This window comes from Carassius carassius, chromosome 21, assembly GCF_963082965.1.
Source record: "Carassius carassius chromosome 21, fCarCar2.1, whole genome shotgun sequence".
NCBI classification, from domain to species: domain Eukaryota; kingdom Metazoa; phylum Chordata; class Actinopteri; order Cypriniformes; family Cyprinidae; genus Carassius; species Carassius carassius.
In genome coordinates this window covers 22,296,653-22,314,819 of record NC_081775.1, presented here as the reverse complement: position 1 = coordinate 22,314,819, position 18,167 = coordinate 22,296,653, and the positions used below count along the sequence as shown (strand labels likewise).

Genomic DNA, 18,167 nt, shown 5'->3' with positions numbered 1-18,167 from the left:
GAGGAAGGGAGAGAGAAAAATGCATGAAGGATAACAAAGAAACCTATAGAGAGTTTAGCTGCTGGAGTCATTATTTTGTTGAGGTTTGCTTTTTAGATTTGCAGACTGTGATTTGTTTATGTTTATATAAATCACAAAGACAGTCATAAATAAAGTCACAAAATTGCAAAAACCAGGGCTGGAATACCTGCAACCCTTGGATGGTGACTGAGCTTTTCCCTGGTGAAATCAAAAGGGAGATAAGCCAAAATCCCTCCTTGTCTTTGAAGAGTGTAAAGTGACACAACTGTCTCAAAGAGGTCTGTTCCCCTGAGTCCAGGCTGTTCACTTGCGCTGAGTTTAAGTGTGTTTGTTGTTGTTTGAGTGTCAGCACTGCTGTGATCTTGTGACCAGAGGGTCGCTGTGGTTGTATTCTTACCCAAAGCACAAACTCTCTCACACACACACACACACACAGCTGGAAAAGAGACCTAAATCACGGTTGTGCATTGTGACCAGATGCAGGATGAAAGCTTAAGCTATTCTTGCACCCAATTTTATGGTGGAGAAATGCAGGGTTACAAATACACAAAATGCATGAAGGATAACAAATAGACTCTTTTGTAGATGAGTATTATAAGTAAAATAAACCATTTTCATTAAAATCTAAATCATTTTGATAAAAAATAAGGAAAAATGCAGTGGTGTTTAAACAGTTATGACCTGCACATTTTCTCATATCACCCAACGTTATTTAATTTTGGAAGGTGTGTGGTCGAAATGACTGATCTTGAGCCAAGATTTCATCAGCAACAGTTTTCATGTGTGTGTTCTGTGTATAATCTTAAGAGAGACACTTTGGGAAACGGGTTGTTTGGAATCTTAAGTAGGTGTGTATGCAGTCATACGGGCATGACTACACACACACACACAAACACACACACACACACACACACACACACACACACACACACACACACACACACACACACACACACACACACAAACATTGTCAAAAGGGCTTTTATCCCTCGTCTGTGTTACCTGACCGTCCTCTGGGAGGCCAGCACCTGCATGGCAGCAGGCAGTAGTGTGTCGCACACAAGAAACACTTTACATAGAACTAAAACATTTGATTTAATGTTAGTAAGAACATTATTTACTTTCTTTCATTATTATTTCTCATTCAAACACTTCTTGGGAAGTCTATATTTATGTCTTCACTGGACCATGACAGTTAAAAATTAGCAAAAACTAAAAAGATCAGAGAGAGAGAGAGAAGGGGTTGCATGGATAGAGAAAACAAGACAGAAGGACAGGCAGGGTATTTTCCCCCTCTATCTTATTTTGCAATCATGTAATTTCCTCTTTGTGAGTGCTAGTCATGTGCTGAAATCTCTGGAGAGCTGCAGTAAGGAGGCGAATGAGAAATGGTCCCCACTGTCTTGACAAATCACTGTACACTGTCACACTGATATGTATGGTTTAACATCTACCTTTGCCCTCATTCTGTCCTCATTGTGGCATCACATCCCATGTGGTTTATCAAAAGTTTTGAAAGACAACATGAAGCAGCATTTGCAAGCATAAATAAATTTTTAGACTTTTTTTTAATATATACCATATATTCCGGACTATAAGTCGCACTTTTTTTCATAGTTTGGCTGGTCCTGCAACTTATAGTCAGGTGCGACTTATCAAAATTAATTTGACATGAACCAAGAGAAATGAACCAAGAGAAAACACTACCGTCTACAGCCGCGAGAGGGCACTCTATGCTGCCAGAGATGCTGCTCAGTGCTCCTGTAGTCTACACTGAGCAGCATAGAGCGCCCTCTCGCGGCTGTAGATGGTAATGTTTTCTCTTGGTTCTTGGTTCTAAATAAATGCGACTTATATTCCAGTGCAACTTATATATGTTTTTTCCTCGTCATGACGTATTTTTTGACTGATGCGACTTATACTTAGGTGCGACTTATAGTCAGAAAAATACGGTATATATATTTATATATATATAAATTATAATGTAATATATATATATATTAGGGCTGTTAGTTTAATGTGTTAACTCGTTTAGTTTTGAAACATTATGCAATTAATGTTTTAACGCAGTTACCGCACTGGCCCCGCCCACAGACCTGTACGTCATATTCCCTAAAATTCAAGATATTGGGGCAAAAAAGCCCTTTATGAGTTGTTTTTGTCTCATATTTATATCACATGATAAGCAATATCACATGAGCAGCGAGAGAAATATCACACGAGTGCTGTTTATCTCCGAATACCATGAGTGCAAATGTGCACATTTTATACAACAGTTCAGTAAAAAAAAGTTAATATTGGGTAAAAGCTCAATTTTGCAAAAATTATATATATATATATACACCGTGATTCCTCAAATAAAAGCCGGGGCCTTTATTTACCTTAAATGCAGAAGGGAACAGGCTTTTATTTCAAGCAGGCTTTTATTAGAGGCAGGCCTTTATTTCTAATTCCATCTGTTTGGTAATTGTTTTAAATAACCCGTTTTAAATTAAAAGCGATAGCGTTCCAGTGGACAGAGATCATAACATTAGCACAGAATCAGTTCAGAATCACCAAAATAATCAGTTAGGTTCAGATGCGCTGTGTGTCAGTCTGCTTCACGCTGAATCACGCATGCGTAGTATCATCAGTTTCTCGGTTCTCGAATCGGACGCGTCCGACAGAAACGGTTCTCGGTTCAGTGTACTGGTGATCCGAAAACCGATGCAACCGGTTCTTGACTCGAGAACGAGAAACGCTCCGGCATTGGACATGTACGTTCGTTATCTGGCTCTGCTGCACAAATTTTCCCCCGGCCTTTATTTAAGACCGGCCTTTATTTGGAGCAAGATGGCGCCTGTGTGTTTGGCATGCCGTCTGCAGCTCTCGTGTTTTCTTCTCTTTCTGTCTGATGTATCGTTTACCTGCTGTACGCGGCTGGTGTACGCCCGTCAAGCTCTCCTAGACATCCGCATCTCCGTTGGGGATTCATTCGCGAACTTTCACACCGTGGACGTGGAATGCCCACTTCACAAACCGTACGAGCCTCCCCGAACTATCTTCCTGCACGATATCTGCCGGTGGCCGCTAATCACCGTGCGGAGAAAGCGAAGGAGGAAACGAGGTAACCGCGGAGGTTACATGACGAAACTGAAAGCTTATTTACAAGCTGACATTTCGTTTGGACGCAGATCTGTAGCATGGCACCCGCGGGACGCGGTTTACCGATGTCTGCATCCTGTTTTCCCTCTACATCTTGCCTGTTTTACATCTACGAGTCTTGCCACTCAGGTTGATCTCCGCAGTGTTGGCCGACGTGCCCGGCGGAACGGAGTAAATCACGGAAATCTGCGCTCATTGAGAAAAGCACCGGCCCGCTCCGTGGTGAATAAGTCCTTTTTATTAAACGACTTCTACTCATCACACAATTTGGATTTTATGTTCATCACAGAATCATGGATAAAGGTCGGTGATTTAACTCCCTTATCAGAACTGGTTCCAGCAAACTGCACATTTTTTAACTCTCCTCGTCCTAATGGACGCGGGGGTGGGATCTTAACTATTCTAAATAACTCTCTCTCCTCACGATGCCGGCTGGTCCCTGCAACGACCTTCCCCAGCTTTGAAACTCAGCTTCTCCACCTAGATTGGAATGGTCCCATCTGTATAGGGGTGATATACCGCCCTCCACTCTTCACTAAGGATTTTATACTGCAATTCACTGAGTTCATTGGCAACATTGCCACAAACTATGATCGCTTCCTTTTGATGGGCGACTTCAATATTCATGTCTGCTGTCATTCTAACTCCCTGTCGCAGGAGTTTCTTGATTTAATAGATGCTTTTAACCTACTGCAGTGGGTCAAAAACTCTACCCACACTCAGGGCCACACACTTGACCTTGTGTTATCTTATGGGATTGATGTCACCGATATTGTTATCTCTGATTTTCCTCTCTCTGATCACAAGCCTATTTTATTCTCACTGTCTCTTCTGGAGCTCTCTCAACCCACTACTGATCCTGTTATGTCGCGGTTCTATTCTCCTCAGTTCAACACAAACTTCGACTTGTGCTTTACTGAGCTATGCTCTCACTGGCACTTGGACCAACCTTTATCTGATCTGGATGCAGATCAGCATCTTAGCCTTTTAAATTCTGCCTGGCTTAAAGTAGCAAACGTGACTGCTCCTCTTAAGCCTCACAAACCCAAACCAAAATCAGATATGTGGCAAAATTCTGACACTCGTCTCCAAAGACAAATATGTAGAAAGGCCGAACGCAAATGGAAACGGGACAGGCTCAGTGTCTCCTTTCGCATGTTCAAAGACTCACTTATAGCATACCAGAACGCTGTTAAATCAGCTAAAGCCGCATACTTCTCAAACTTAATTGAATCCAATCACTCTAACCCTAAGGTCTTGTTTTCTGTCATTCATTCTGTGTTAAACCCATCTGCTAAATTGTCTGTTGCCTCAGATGCTCTATGTGAAGACTTCCAGAGATTTTTTATTAACAAAATCACTACATTAAGGACCAGTATCTGCCCTAAATTAATTCTCCCCCCTATTATGCCGCGTACCTCCTGTGTTTGGGAGGCTTTTGTTCCCATTAACCTCCAGACACTGAAGGATGTGAGCGCCAAGCTCAAACCTTCATTCTGCCCAAATGATATCATTCACCCGAGATTTTTAAAATTAATCACCAACACGGTGGGTCCAGGTATGGTATCCCTTATTAACAAGTGTCTAAGCACTGGCTCTGTTCCGGCCAATCTTAAAGTGGCTACGGTCACTCCTTTGCTCAAGAAGCCTTCACTGGATCCTTCTGTTTTAAAAAATTACCGACCCATCTCTGTCCTACCTTTCATTTCCAAGTTATTAGAGAAAATCGTGTTGGATCAGTTCCAACACTTTTTGTCAAATAACTGTATATATGAGGTCTTTCAATCTGGGTTTAGGACCGCCCACAGCACTGAGTCCGCTCTCCTGCGAGTGCTAAATGACATTTATCTCTCCACTGACTGTGGAGACACTGTGGTTCTAGTTCTCCTAGATCTGTCGGCGGCTTTTGACACCGTTGACCATCCTACTCTGTTAGCTAGACTGGAGACGTGGGTGGGCATAAAAGGCTCTGTCCTGTCATGGTTCCAGTCTTACCTTACTGACAGAAAGTTTTTAGTAAAGATGGGAAACTTTTCCAGCTCCATGGCACCCCTGAGATGTGGTCTTCCACAGGGCTCTATTTTGGCTCCCTCTCTATTTTCTCTTTACATGCTACCGCTGGGCACAATTTTTAGGAAACACTGTGTATCTTTTCACTTTTATGCAGATGACACCCAAATTTACATTCCAATCAAGCGCAATAATCCTGCAGCATTAAACTCTCTTCATCTATGCTTAGAGGAGGTGAAGGCATGGCTAGCTCAAAATTTCCTATCCCTTAATGATGATAAGACCGAGGTCATTGTTTTCAGCCCGAGTGAAAGGTCCCAGTGCACATGCCCAGACTTGGGGAATCTATCTCCCTTTAAATCTACAGGAGTGCGGAACTTAGGTGTTCTTGTTGACCAGCCTTTAAAGTTTGATAAACACATCTCATCTGTAGTCAGTTCTGGTTTCTACCAACTTCGCTTACTTTCTAAAATCAAAGGCTTTCTCACTCCAATAACTCTGGAAATGGCAGTTCATGCTTTCATCACGTGTCGACTGGATTATTGCAACTCACTATATTGCGGTATATCAGATTCTCAAATCTCCCGTCTTCAGTTAGTCCAAAATGCTGCGGCCAGACTCATCCATAATTGTCGCAAATATGATCATATCTCTCCCATCCTCAGATCTTTACATTGGTTACCAGTCCGGCAGAGAATAGATTTCAAAATTCTTCTCTTTGTCTTCAAGTCTTTACACAACCTAGCACCGGTTTATCTCTCTGAACTTATTCATCCGTACATTCCGTCCAGAAGTCTCAGATCCCACGACCAGGCGCTGCTGGTAGTCCCTCGTGTCAGACTTAAGCGTAGAGGGGAGCGTGCTTTTGCGGTGGCAGGGCCCCGTCTGTGGAACACCATGCCTCTAGAGATCAGAACGGCTCCCAACCTCTCTGTTTTTAAGTCTCTGGTCAAAACTTATCTATTCTCGTTAGCATATTGATTACTTATCTTAGACTGTTCTTATTATTTTACATTTGCTTCTTGATTTTATAATTAATCTTAGCTTAGTTGTTCTCTATGTGCTTATGTCTGTTTTGCTGCTTTTATTTTTTTATGCTTGTTCTGTAAAGCACTTTGGTCTGTCTAGCGGCTGTTTAAATGTGCTATATAAATAAATGAACTTGAACTTGAACTTTATTTGTCCGTGTTGACCACGCCCCCGGCCACTATAAGTGGCCCGGCATTTATTTGAATACCGTTTTTTATTTGAGGAATTACGGTATATATATATTAGTGTTGGGCGATATGGTAATTTTTCAAATCGTCATATCGTCAGCCCGTGAGATCGATGATAAACAATATTATCGTGCATGGGTGGAGAAAGAGAGAGACTCTTTGTTCTTGTCATAGCATAACTGTTTGGTGTTTTAAACCGTGCTGGTGCACGAGAGAGCCTATGGAATCACCAATAATAGAAAAAATATACTTTCAAACATACTGATAAACTAACGTTAAATTTTAAAATACTGTATTTAAAACAGCTAGTTCATATATAGTCTGACAGAACTGTCATATTGCACATTCTGTGACAAATCTGCCGTATCTGCGCACGGAAGTTATCACTCTAAATGTTCTGCAAAATCAGACAACGGTGAAAATTTATAGTATATTTCTTTTAAAGTCCTACAGTTTAACACTAATATTGGACATAATCGAACATGTTAAATATAAAAGTATTCAAAACAGGTAAGTTCATATATTTGGAGTAAAGTTTAATTGAACTGATGCATCAGTCACAGCTCTCCGGATCGTGTGCCTCATGACGAGCTCGACGCACCGCCACAGAAACAAGAAAGATATGCATTCTAACATAACTGTGGCATTAAACTAAGTTAGTGAGCGCTCGTTTAAAATATTGCACACATATAGGCCATTCAGATTACTTGTTAAAGTCCTATGAAATACCTTATATCTGCAGACGATGGTATGTTTGTGGATGGAGACTTTGTAACGGCCAAAACTATGTATTTTGCATGCATCACATTATAGTGTACAGTGCATGAAAATAATAACAAGGCAGCAGAGCGAACTTATCATCCATAGTGGTTCTCAGGTAGTACACATAGTGTGCGTTATCGATCAGTCTCTTAAGAGAAGGACAATGTGAGAACCACAATGGATGATATGTTTGCTATGCCACCTTGTTATTATTTTGTCTACTTTATTTATAAAGCCAAGAAAGAGTTAATCACTCATGTATGAGAAGAGCGCGTTGCCGTGTACCAGCCATTAAATGTGTGGGACACCAACTCCTCATTTTCTATCTCTTTCATTTTATGGATTTAACGAGTTATCCGAGTCAAAGCTTTACAACTTCACCTAATACAGGCTCTTCAAAATTGCTGAAAAACTAAATTAGAATTTGCAATTAAATATTATCAAAATTCTAATTATTAACACACCTATCAGGAACAACGTCACACAACCCCATCATTTTACCAACAAACAGAAGTTATCTGAAAACTAATAAGAAATAAGTCATGGGAACTAGCGCGATCACAAAACGAACATGACAAAAATGGCTGTTTGCATACTTTCTGAAATATTTAAATCCAAAAGCATTGATGTTTTACTGTAATAAGTGATACATTGATCATAATGAATTTATCAGGATTGAAAATTAGTCACACAGAAATAAAGGGTCTTGAACAGCCTGTTTATTTATTATTATAAATCACATTTAGAAAGAATGCTCATTTTTGTATTTTTATAAAAGCTCCCGAACAAAAAACATTATTATATTTTTATGATATAGGCTACATGGAGCTAAACTCTCGAGACGAGACTTATTACAGATAAAATATGTTACAAAATAAATACATGATTGTGATCAAGAATAAGAAGCTGATTTCTTCAAGTGGTCGCATTTACCATGGTTAGCATGTTAACATCAATGGCTAACATGCATAGTCTTTTGCACCGCTTATAAATATTTCTTATCAGATAAGTTATTTCAAACACTTGCTGCTGACTGAAAGTGAGTTATGATCTCAACTTATTTTAAATAGTTTTTAATGCTGGTATTATAGCTGTTAGCTTTATGAAATGATCCGCAGCGCTGATGCTCTCCAGATGCAGATAAACCCCGCCTTTTGTTCATAACCACTCTTCTAGCCCCAGCTGGCCTGCTTTGGATCAAGGTTTTCGTCGGGCCAACAAATCCAGCACCGACAAGGCACTATCAAGACCCGGAAGTGACAGTGGAAACGTGAATAGCCTTGGCATGCACTAGGATGCCCGATTTTGGCTGAGAGTGGAAACTTTATATATATACATATAAATACTGCTGGGTTTGGTCATTTGTTTGGACTGTGCTCATAGTAATATTTTATAGATAACTGCATTAAAAATATATGGAAAATGCAAACACTGAACTCAATGAAAATTAGCAGCTATTGTTTCTCTTTTTTGCTACAGGCCTCTTTCAACAGTCTGCAATGATTTTACATTAACAGTTATGCAAATGAGCATATGTTTTGTTTATTTCAATGGGGTTGAAACGTTTAAATTTGAATTCTGTTCCACATTAAAAATGTTGTACTTGCAATGGATGCCACATTAATGAGGCAAGATTCTTGAGCAAGATTTTTACACCATACATATATGATAAAATACTGTTTCCTGTTATGTTGGATGACTCATCTCAAAACAAATGAATTTGACCTTAAATGATTCTCTTCTCAGAAACTGACTAATATTTTGCCATTTCTGTGTTTTAGGTGTGCTCCTGGTTTGTTAGGCGAGTACTGTCAGCACAAGGACCCATGTTACGTAGGATATTGTCTGAATGGAGGAGAATGCACTGTGAGTGTGGCCGGTGTACCTGGAAGCCCCAGCTGTGTGTGTCCTCTGGGTTTCACAGGCCAGCGCTGTGAGAACCAGAAAAACTCCACATGCTTCCCCAACAACCCTTGCACCAATGGTGGGAAGTGCTCACTCCTCCCCAATGACCAGTACAAATGCCAGTGTTCCCGTGGATGGACAGGTCAGCTCTCTCTCTCTCACTTCCAGTCTCTGTGTGTCCCTCTGTCATTTTTGGAAAAAGAAAAAAACACTAATTCAGTAAGGTATTAAAAATACAAATTGACATTTTTTTTTATTTTTGTTCTACGGTTGACATTTTCTCCTCAGGTCAACATTGTGAGCAAGAGGACACATGTCTGTCCAGCCCATGTGCCAACGGTGGTATCTGCTATACTTTGCCCAATCGTGAATTCTCTTGTACCTGTCCTCCTGGTTACCATGGCCCCCGTTGTCTCAATGACACAGATGAGTGTGTTTTCTTCCCGTCTCTGTGCAAGAACGAAGGCTTGTGTCTGAATACCCCAGGCTCATATCGGTGTAACTGCCAACCCGGCTTTACTGGCCTCCACTGCGAGACAGATTACGTGCCCTGCTTTCCATCCCCCTGCCTCAATGGTGGAACCTGCCGGCAGATGACAGACACAACTTATGTATGCCACTGCCTGCCAGGTTAGTTCCAGAAGAAAGGAAATAGAAATCTATTTTTATCATAGCAAAAAAAGCAGAATTCAAAAACCGAAGCTATATTTGTTCAGATGCAACTGAAACGTGTTATTTAGGCATGCCACAGCTCACCCAATGAACATGTCAGCACTCACTTGGACCTGAGCCAGACAGGACAATTTCTGATGAGATTTTACCACAGTGCAAGTTGGATTGGGTGATAAACCAGTTAAAACAACTAACTTATTTTCAGACATTTCTAGAAATGCTAAATGTCACTGCATAGGAAATGGGTGTTTCAGTCACTTCACATGCAATAAAACTTGACTAGACTGGTTAATAACGGATAAGTGTAGTTACAGTCAAGCTTGTGTTTGTTTTGACTGTCTATTTTTTTCAACGATAATTTGGGGAATATTGTGATTTTAAACGTGATACCAAATATAATAGATATCTTCATTTATTCTCAGTCGGAACAAACAGTCATGTTTCTTCATTCAATAATTTGCTGGTTGTATCTGGATTTGTTTGACGCTAAAACACACAGCGAGACCTTAAAGGGATAGTTCACCCAAAAATGAAAATTGCATGTTTATCTGTTTACCTCCAGGGCATCCAAGATGTAAGTGACTTTGTTTCTTCAGTAAAACACAAACAAACATTTTGAACTCAAACCGTTGCAGTCTATCAGTCTTATAATGGAGGTGAAATGGAATCACTGCTAAAACATTAAAAAAATAAGAACAAAAAAAACATACACAAACAAAACCAATTTAAACCCTGCAGCTTGTGACAATACATTGATGTGTAAAGACACAGACCGATCAGCCTGTGCTAGAAACTAAACAGTATTTATATAGTGTTTTTTTTTTTTTTACCTCTGATTCACTGCAAGGCCTGAACTGTCTGAATTGTATGAGTGCATCCTCCACACATCCTGCACGTGAGGGGTCATCGTTTTGCTTTACGGCAGATCACAGACTTATAAGTGCATTACCGCCACCCATCTCTCAAATGGACCATTAACCCTCTGGAGTCGATTAACGCGGATACGCGTTATGAGTCATTTTCTCCTGATAACCCCGAAAAGAACTTAAATTACACTTTCAGTTTTAATCGTACAGATAAGATCAATACATCAATCGAATCTGTAAAGGGTCTACTTTTTTTGGATATGGACATAATAACAACAAAACTTTGTGCACTTATAAAATAAAGATAACAAACAAGGTGTGCTGTCTGCAGCCTTTGTCTGCGCTGATCTTCATTTACAAACACGTCATTAAAATGAACTGTAACTCCGTGAATACTCAACGAAGAGACATGAGAGAGATATCTATAGAAAGCTTAACATGTCTACTTTTAAACTAAACAAGCCGCCGAAAACAGATATTCTGTGATAAAGTAATCCATATGAAAACAACGCGATGTCCGTTTTTCATGTCTCCCTTCATTATATCTAATGTGACCCCGCCCCCGCGCTGAAAGCGTTATTCAGATTCAAACTGAAGCACGCGGCTTGAATATGCCCACACAGAAGAAAAAGCAGCGAGACTGTTCTTCAAGTTCTTTTATTTTACTGTTTGCTTCGCAATGAGAGGAATAAGACATAATTCACCCCAAAAGATGTGATGTGGTTGAGGATTTGAGAAATGGATTTCCTCAGAAAAAAAATGAAGCACTTTATTCAGCAGATCATAAACATGAGTAAGTCTCTTTTTATTTATTTATATACTTGTACTAGTTTTCACATAACGTGTAAACATTTTACTAGTTAGACTTTTTCCAAACTATAATTCCTGACTAAATGTATAATCAAGTGAAATATTATGAAGTTTCAATAACAATATACAATACTATACCATTCAAAAGATTGATGTAAATAATATAAATGTAACAAATAAATGTAACTGTAACAAATGTAACAAAAAATGGTGTTCTTTTAATTTATCCCCCCTAAAAAACCTGAAAAATATTCTCAGCTCTTTTCAACATTAATGATAATAATAATAATGGTAATAATAATAATAATAATAACAATAAAAAATTTTTTTTGGTAGAAAATAAGATTGTTAAAAGGATTTCTGAAGGATTGTGTGACTTGAGTAATGCTGCAAAAAATTAGTTTGAAAGTCAGCTTTGATTGATCCTAATAAACTGTTTAACTGCTCCCCCAAGTGGATATTAAATTATGTTTTGGGATAATTAAATATATTCTAAATAAACTACAAACATAAAATTATATAGATTTTTGTTCTCACATTCTTTCTTGTAACTCCTTCCTCTCAGTGGCACAGATGACTGAATGGCTCATTATGCAGCTCATTATGCGGCCCTTTGTCTTCTCATGTGTAAATCACAATGATATTCATGATAGTTGACGCCTACTCGCATATGACTTTTACCAACCAAAAGTGTCTTAGAAAATTTAAATCAATATATTGTTTTCTGTAAGTGAGTAAACAAGATGATTTTCACATAATTTAGAAAGAAAAATTTTAGGCTACAAGCTCCAGTTCTCAAAAATCCCGGGAACCATTGTTCTTTGTGTTTTTTGCCTTATTCAGGTGTTTTAACTTTAACCATTTAGATATTTATAAGAAACTGAAAAAAGCACAAATGTCAGGGCATGACAAAACTTCTCCAGGCCCCAAAAATACCCTTAGACTCCAGAGGGTTAACACTCCCAATTGTGATTGTCGATAGAGTGTCAATGCTCCATTTGAGAGATGGGTAGCGGTAATGCACTTATAAGTCTGCCGTAAAGCAAGAAGAAGAAGATTCCACACACGCAGGCTGTGTGGAGGACACACTCAATACAGTTCAAGATAGTTCAGGTCTTGCAGTGCATCGGAGGTAAAAAAACAATATAAATACTGTTCAGTTTCTAGCACAGGCTGCAACGGTTTGAGTTTAAAATCTTTGTTTGTGTTATACTGAAGAAACAAAGTCACCTACATCTTGGATGCCTTGGTGACTTTTCATTTTTGGGTGAACTATCCCTTTAACTAGCATTTAAAGAGTGCTGTACTGGCAAAATACAGCAACAGGCCAAAACTCCTCTCTCACCTCAGGCAGTGAATATGAGCCGTGAGAAATGTCTTTTCATGCCTTAAAGTTGAGTAATTACATTTAATAATGGCAAAGAGAGACAGAGCACCTTTGTGTTACCGATACCTGGGATTGAGGGTGAGTTGTTCAGGAAATTTTCTTTCTGATTTTCCTGTAATCAGGGTTTAATGGAACAAACTGTGAGGTAAACATTGATGATTGTCCGAATCACCGCTGTCAGAATGGAGCCACATGCATGGATGGAGTGAACACTTACAACTGCCAGTGCCCACCTGAATGGACTGGTATGAAAACAGCTTTATATAGTGTGTGTGTGTGTTTGCTTGTTCTCTTTTCCGCTAGTTGAGATGACTCACAGATACTAATTAAAGAACAAATCATTTTTGGAACTTGTTATTTTTAATGATTCGGATAAATCATTTAAAAGTTCTGTTTAATGTTTGAAAGCAAATAAATTAAGACATATTAGTATTGCATGTAAACTATTATTATTAAATGCTGGATTATTTTATTTTAGAGTAAAATAGAATTTTTGCAAAAGTAGTATATTTATTTTTTGCTGTGTTAAATATTTATATTTTAACAAAATAAAAATAATGTTTTTAATTAAAATCACGGTTTGCAAAATCGCTAGCCCGATGTCCCTATATGCTACTTATTTTTGCTGTGGTATCAAAGAAGTGTTCTGTTATTTAAATAATAAAGAACAATATTCTTTTTGCTCATCAGCAAAATGATCCGATCTGTTACTCAAAATCTGATATAATAATGCAGTATGATCCGTGTTTTGTGATCCGTTGTGCCCCTACTCTCTTGACTTATTATTTGAATTAAAAAAAGCAATCACTCAAGTTTTTAATCATGTAGTTTTGTCTGCTGTGAAGTTCATCCGGTTTCATTTTATTTTATTTTATTCGGGCTAGTTTAATTTTGGGCTACCAAAAACTGAAGAATGTCTGCCCAAAGACTTAACAACGATTTATAAATTTTGCGAGCCCTAAAAATTAAATCTCAAAATAATCACTATTTGATTTTTTGGGTTAAATCGTGCAGCACTTGATTTACAATTTTATTTTTATTTTTAACGATTCATTCAAACTGATTTATGTGTATCCACTGATTCAGTTTGACAAGCTTAATTGCTTTTTTTGCAATTCCTTTCAATGCAGACTGCTCAGTGCTAGAAACCTTCTGTCAAACCTTTTTTAAATAGTCCTTTTGAAATTTTGACCCTTTCATTTGCAGGTCAGTTTTGCACTGATGATGTGGATGAATGCAGACTACAGCCCAACGCCTGTCAGAACGGAGGCACATGCAGTAACACGCGCAATGGCTACAACTGTGTGTGTGTGAATGGCTGGAGCGGCCCTGACTGCTCTGAAAACATTGATGACTGCGCTATTAAGCCCTGCACTGCCGGCTCCACTTGCATCGACCGCGTGGCTTCCTTCAGTTGCAGCTGCCCTCCTGGCAAGACTGGTCAGTAAAAACAACCACAAGGCCTAAAAAATGACTCTTGGACACTTGATCACTTTATTCATGAGCTCAAATGACTCTTACACCAATTCTCAGCAACATAGACAACAAGTTTTTACAGTGAAATACTGCATCGCTAAAATAATGTTTTTTCATACTACAATATAAAACCATCTCAGATCAGTTGTAGTAATCATAGTGATTCTTTCTGTTTTCAAGGTTTGCTGTGTAACATTGATGATGCCTGCACCAGTAACCCATGTAAGATGGGAGCTCAATGTTACACGAACCCCATCAATGGCAAGTTCAACTGTAACTGCCCCTCAGGGTACAAGGGCAGCACGTGTGCAGAGGATATCGACGAGTGTGTGATCGGTGAGACAGTTGCAGGACTTTTGTCTGTGTTTATCTATGTGTCTTTGTATTTATATTTACCTTTCCCTGCACACACATTACAGTGTTTTATGTAGGGATGCACGATATTATCGGAATCAGCCAATTTTGGATTTAAATGTAAATATCGGCTTTGGCCCGATATGAAAAATGATGCCAATATGTCTTGCCGATAAGAGGAATATATTAACTCAGATGTGCTCATGGTGTGCCAGTGATTAGATCACGACAGCAGTGTGGCTCATTCTTGAAGCAAAGTTTCGTCTGAATGATAAATAGATTGATTGACTGTATTGGATGCTGCATTTAATTTGTGAAAGCATGTACAGCAGTGACAGTTTGCCCCATGTCCTAACCCCCCTATGTAAAGAGATTTAATCCGTAGGGGGCACTGTTGGCCTAGTTCTATTTAAATTAAAAAATAAACAGGAATTTAATATTAAGAGACTTATGTTTTAGACGCCATATTGCCTATAGTGCTCTCTTTCACCAGCAAAAAATAATTTCAAACACAGCCACAATGCTGTTTTGCATCTGAGTATCTTAAATGATTCAGTTCAATCGCAATGAATCATTATTAACAGTGACTTGCTGCCACCTACTGGTGGTTTTAATTTCACATTTAAAGTGTCTTTTCATTTTTTAAATAATTGTAAATATCAGTATTCAATGCTATATGTTTAAAATAACAAAATATTTTTCAAGCATTTGTAACTGCAGGTTAAATGCATTCACGTCCCTCTGAGGTAAATTAAATAGTGCAGATTTTTGTTCCAACCCTGCTCCAACTCTCATACCATGTAGTTTTCAAATAAGCCTGAGGGACTTGATTATTTGGATCAAGTGTGTTTAATTATCGTTGAATCTAAACTGTGCAAGGCTCCAGCCCTCCAGGAGTTTAGTTTGACACCCCCGAAATAGTGTGTAAATAAACCTATATCTGAATGCCTCTTCAGATGCATTTTGTTTTTACTGATATAATTTGTTTAGTAACAGCCCAAATGTCTTATTATTCTAATTGACTGATTAAATTTAAGAATCTGACTCGAAAGATGATGCACACTTTTAGAAAAAAAGGCTTTAAAAATTTTTAATAAATTTAAACATACTGGAACAGATACATTTTAGAGGGTTTTTTCTCCATATAAATCTAATTTCATGCTGCAGAAAAATGTGTTTAGAAATTGCGTATGGACTCTTGTTCTTGTTCCAAGTTACCTTCCTGTCCACTGATTTTTGCCTCTTACAAAAGCCACAAAGCCTTCCAAGAAGAAAGTAAAGGCTTATGTCATGCTTGAGCTTTAGTTAGGCTGAAACTTGAATGTTAAGTTGCACAACATAAATGCCAATGTTTAGTTATTATTATTTTTATTACTATAATTTTGATTGTGGCTTAGTTTACATATATACCGATTACTTTTTCAAAGTAATGTGAAATAGATTTTTATATTTCTTGATTTATGCCGTAATTTTAGGTTGTAATGGTTAAATAGATTTTTGTATTTTTATTTATTTATTTTATATTTATTTATATTTTTATTTTGTTTATTTTTTATTTCTATATTTTTATTTGCAGTCTGAATGTAGTTTGGCAATTAAATGCATTAAATTAGTTTAGTTTTTACGGTTATTAATATCTGCAATTTCAGTAATAAAAAATTTTATTTTCCCAAAAAGGAAACAAATTAGTTTTTTATTTTAAGAGACTTCTCTTATTTTCTCTTGTATATCTAGTATTGTTTTTAATAAAGAAAAAATACTTATTCGATTACTTGATTAATCAATGGAATAATCGGTAGAATACTCAATTACTAAAATAATCGATAGCTGCAGTCCTAATGTGTAATATGTTAAATTTTTAAAACAAATCATAATCTCTAAAAGATTTTAAGAATTTGTACAACTCTTTTGCTTTAGACCATCTACAAATGTTAAATCTTAAAATAAAATGTTAGGGCAAAACACTGCATCTTTCTGGGAAAAAAGCAGTGATTGATGTATAGTTTATTTATAGTTATTTTCAAAGCTTCAATGTGCTGTCAAAAAAACCTTCATTTTTGTTTATTTAGTTCTAACAAATAAGTTCTTGTTATAAACTAACCAAATTTATAAATTTTTTGTATAGGAGAGACTTGGTGTTTTTCCAAACAAAAGGGAAATGTATTGGTATCAGTATCGGCCAAAATGAGTTTAAAAATATCGTATATCGGCAAAAATCCAATTTTGTGTATCCCTAGTTTTATGCATTTCATATCTTACCTAAAACTTTCTAATCCTTCTTTTTGTTTTTAATTTTTTTTTTACTTTTTTTTACCCCTCAGGGCCAAACCCGTGTGAGCACGGTGGTTCTTGCAAGAACACAGAGGGCTCATTCACCTGTAACTGTGCTCCGGGTTACACCGGTCCACGCTGTGAGCAGGACATCAATGAATGTGGCTCTAACCCTTGCCAAAATGACGCCACCTGCTTGGACCAGATAGGAGGTTACACCTGCATCTGTATGCCAGGTAATTATTCACACACTGTAATGAGGAGCGTGATGACACTGTTTTGGCTCCATGTCCTCATATTCATCTAGTATCTGTGTATGTGTTCAACCACAGGCTTTGATGGATTGCACTGTGAGATTGACGTTAATGAGTGTGCCAGCTCGCCTTGTCTCAATAGTGGTAGATGTCTAGACCAAGTCAGCCGGTTTGTCTGCGAGTGTCCTCAAGGTGAGTACAATCACTGCTGCAGTAAAGTTTTTTGACTCTGTAATAGCCCTCTTTTTACAGCACAATATTTGAATGCCTCATAAATAAGATTTATAGGATCCTCTGGTATTTCTGCTGTAATTATGACAAAGCTGCCTGTTTTTTATTAACTATGAACTAGGAGTGTCGATATAGTTAATTAGCCATGATTCATTTTGTGATTCCAGAAGTTTTAAGAACTGCATGTTCTTCAATAAAAATAATAGTTATTGAGAGTGAAAAATAATAAAAGGAATAATAGATTTCAGTTTTTCTTGATTGTAGGTTTGTTTTAACTAATCAGATAATGTGATAATCATTTGGATGTTATTTACATTCCTAAGTATTAAGCAGTAAAACTATTTTACTGTTGAAATTTCAACTTTGCAGTCATAGGAGTAAATGGCATTTTAAAATGTATTAAAATAGAAAACCTTGGGCAACATAAGTGTGCACATTCTTTCATAAGCATTACAAATATAACCATCACCAACCATTTGTTCGATATTGTGTATTACTATAATTATTAATGTTTTTTTATATAAATAATAAAATAAAAGTCCCCCAAATGGTTGGTTGAGATTACCTGTCCATAGCTTTTAAAAAATCTGACTACAAACAGTGTGTATCGTAATTGCACCACAAGTGCATTTGCATTGAATTGCAACTTTTCTCAAATTTGTTAAGGCCACCGTTTGCTCATATCGTCGAATATCACCAAATTTCAGTCAAAATTAACGACGTGCTGTTATTTCATTGCTGCAAATAGTTGTATGGGTGAACATCCTTAATATGTGCCATTTAGATA

The 18,167-nt window shown here is 37.6% G+C and overlaps 1 protein-coding gene across 1 annotated transcript in view; it reads left to right on the top strand.

Annotated features, from left to right (window-relative positions):
• LOC132097861 (neurogenic locus notch homolog protein 2-like) overlaps positions 1-18,167 on the top strand; it is a 63,970-nt gene that overhangs the window by 27,432 nt on the left and 18,371 nt on the right. Inside the window, exons 3-9 of the mRNA XM_059503830.1 lie at positions 8,936-9,201; positions 9,348-9,689; positions 12,917-13,039; positions 14,001-14,234; positions 14,451-14,606; positions 16,946-17,131; positions 17,228-17,341. Coding sequence (XP_059359813.1) covers positions 8,936-9,201; positions 9,348-9,689; positions 12,917-13,039; positions 14,001-14,234; positions 14,451-14,606; positions 16,946-17,131; positions 17,228-17,341 — 1,421 coding nt within the window. The remainder of the gene's footprint in view (positions 1-8,935; positions 9,202-9,347; positions 9,690-12,916; positions 13,040-14,000; positions 14,235-14,450; positions 14,607-16,945; positions 17,132-17,227; positions 17,342-18,167) is intronic.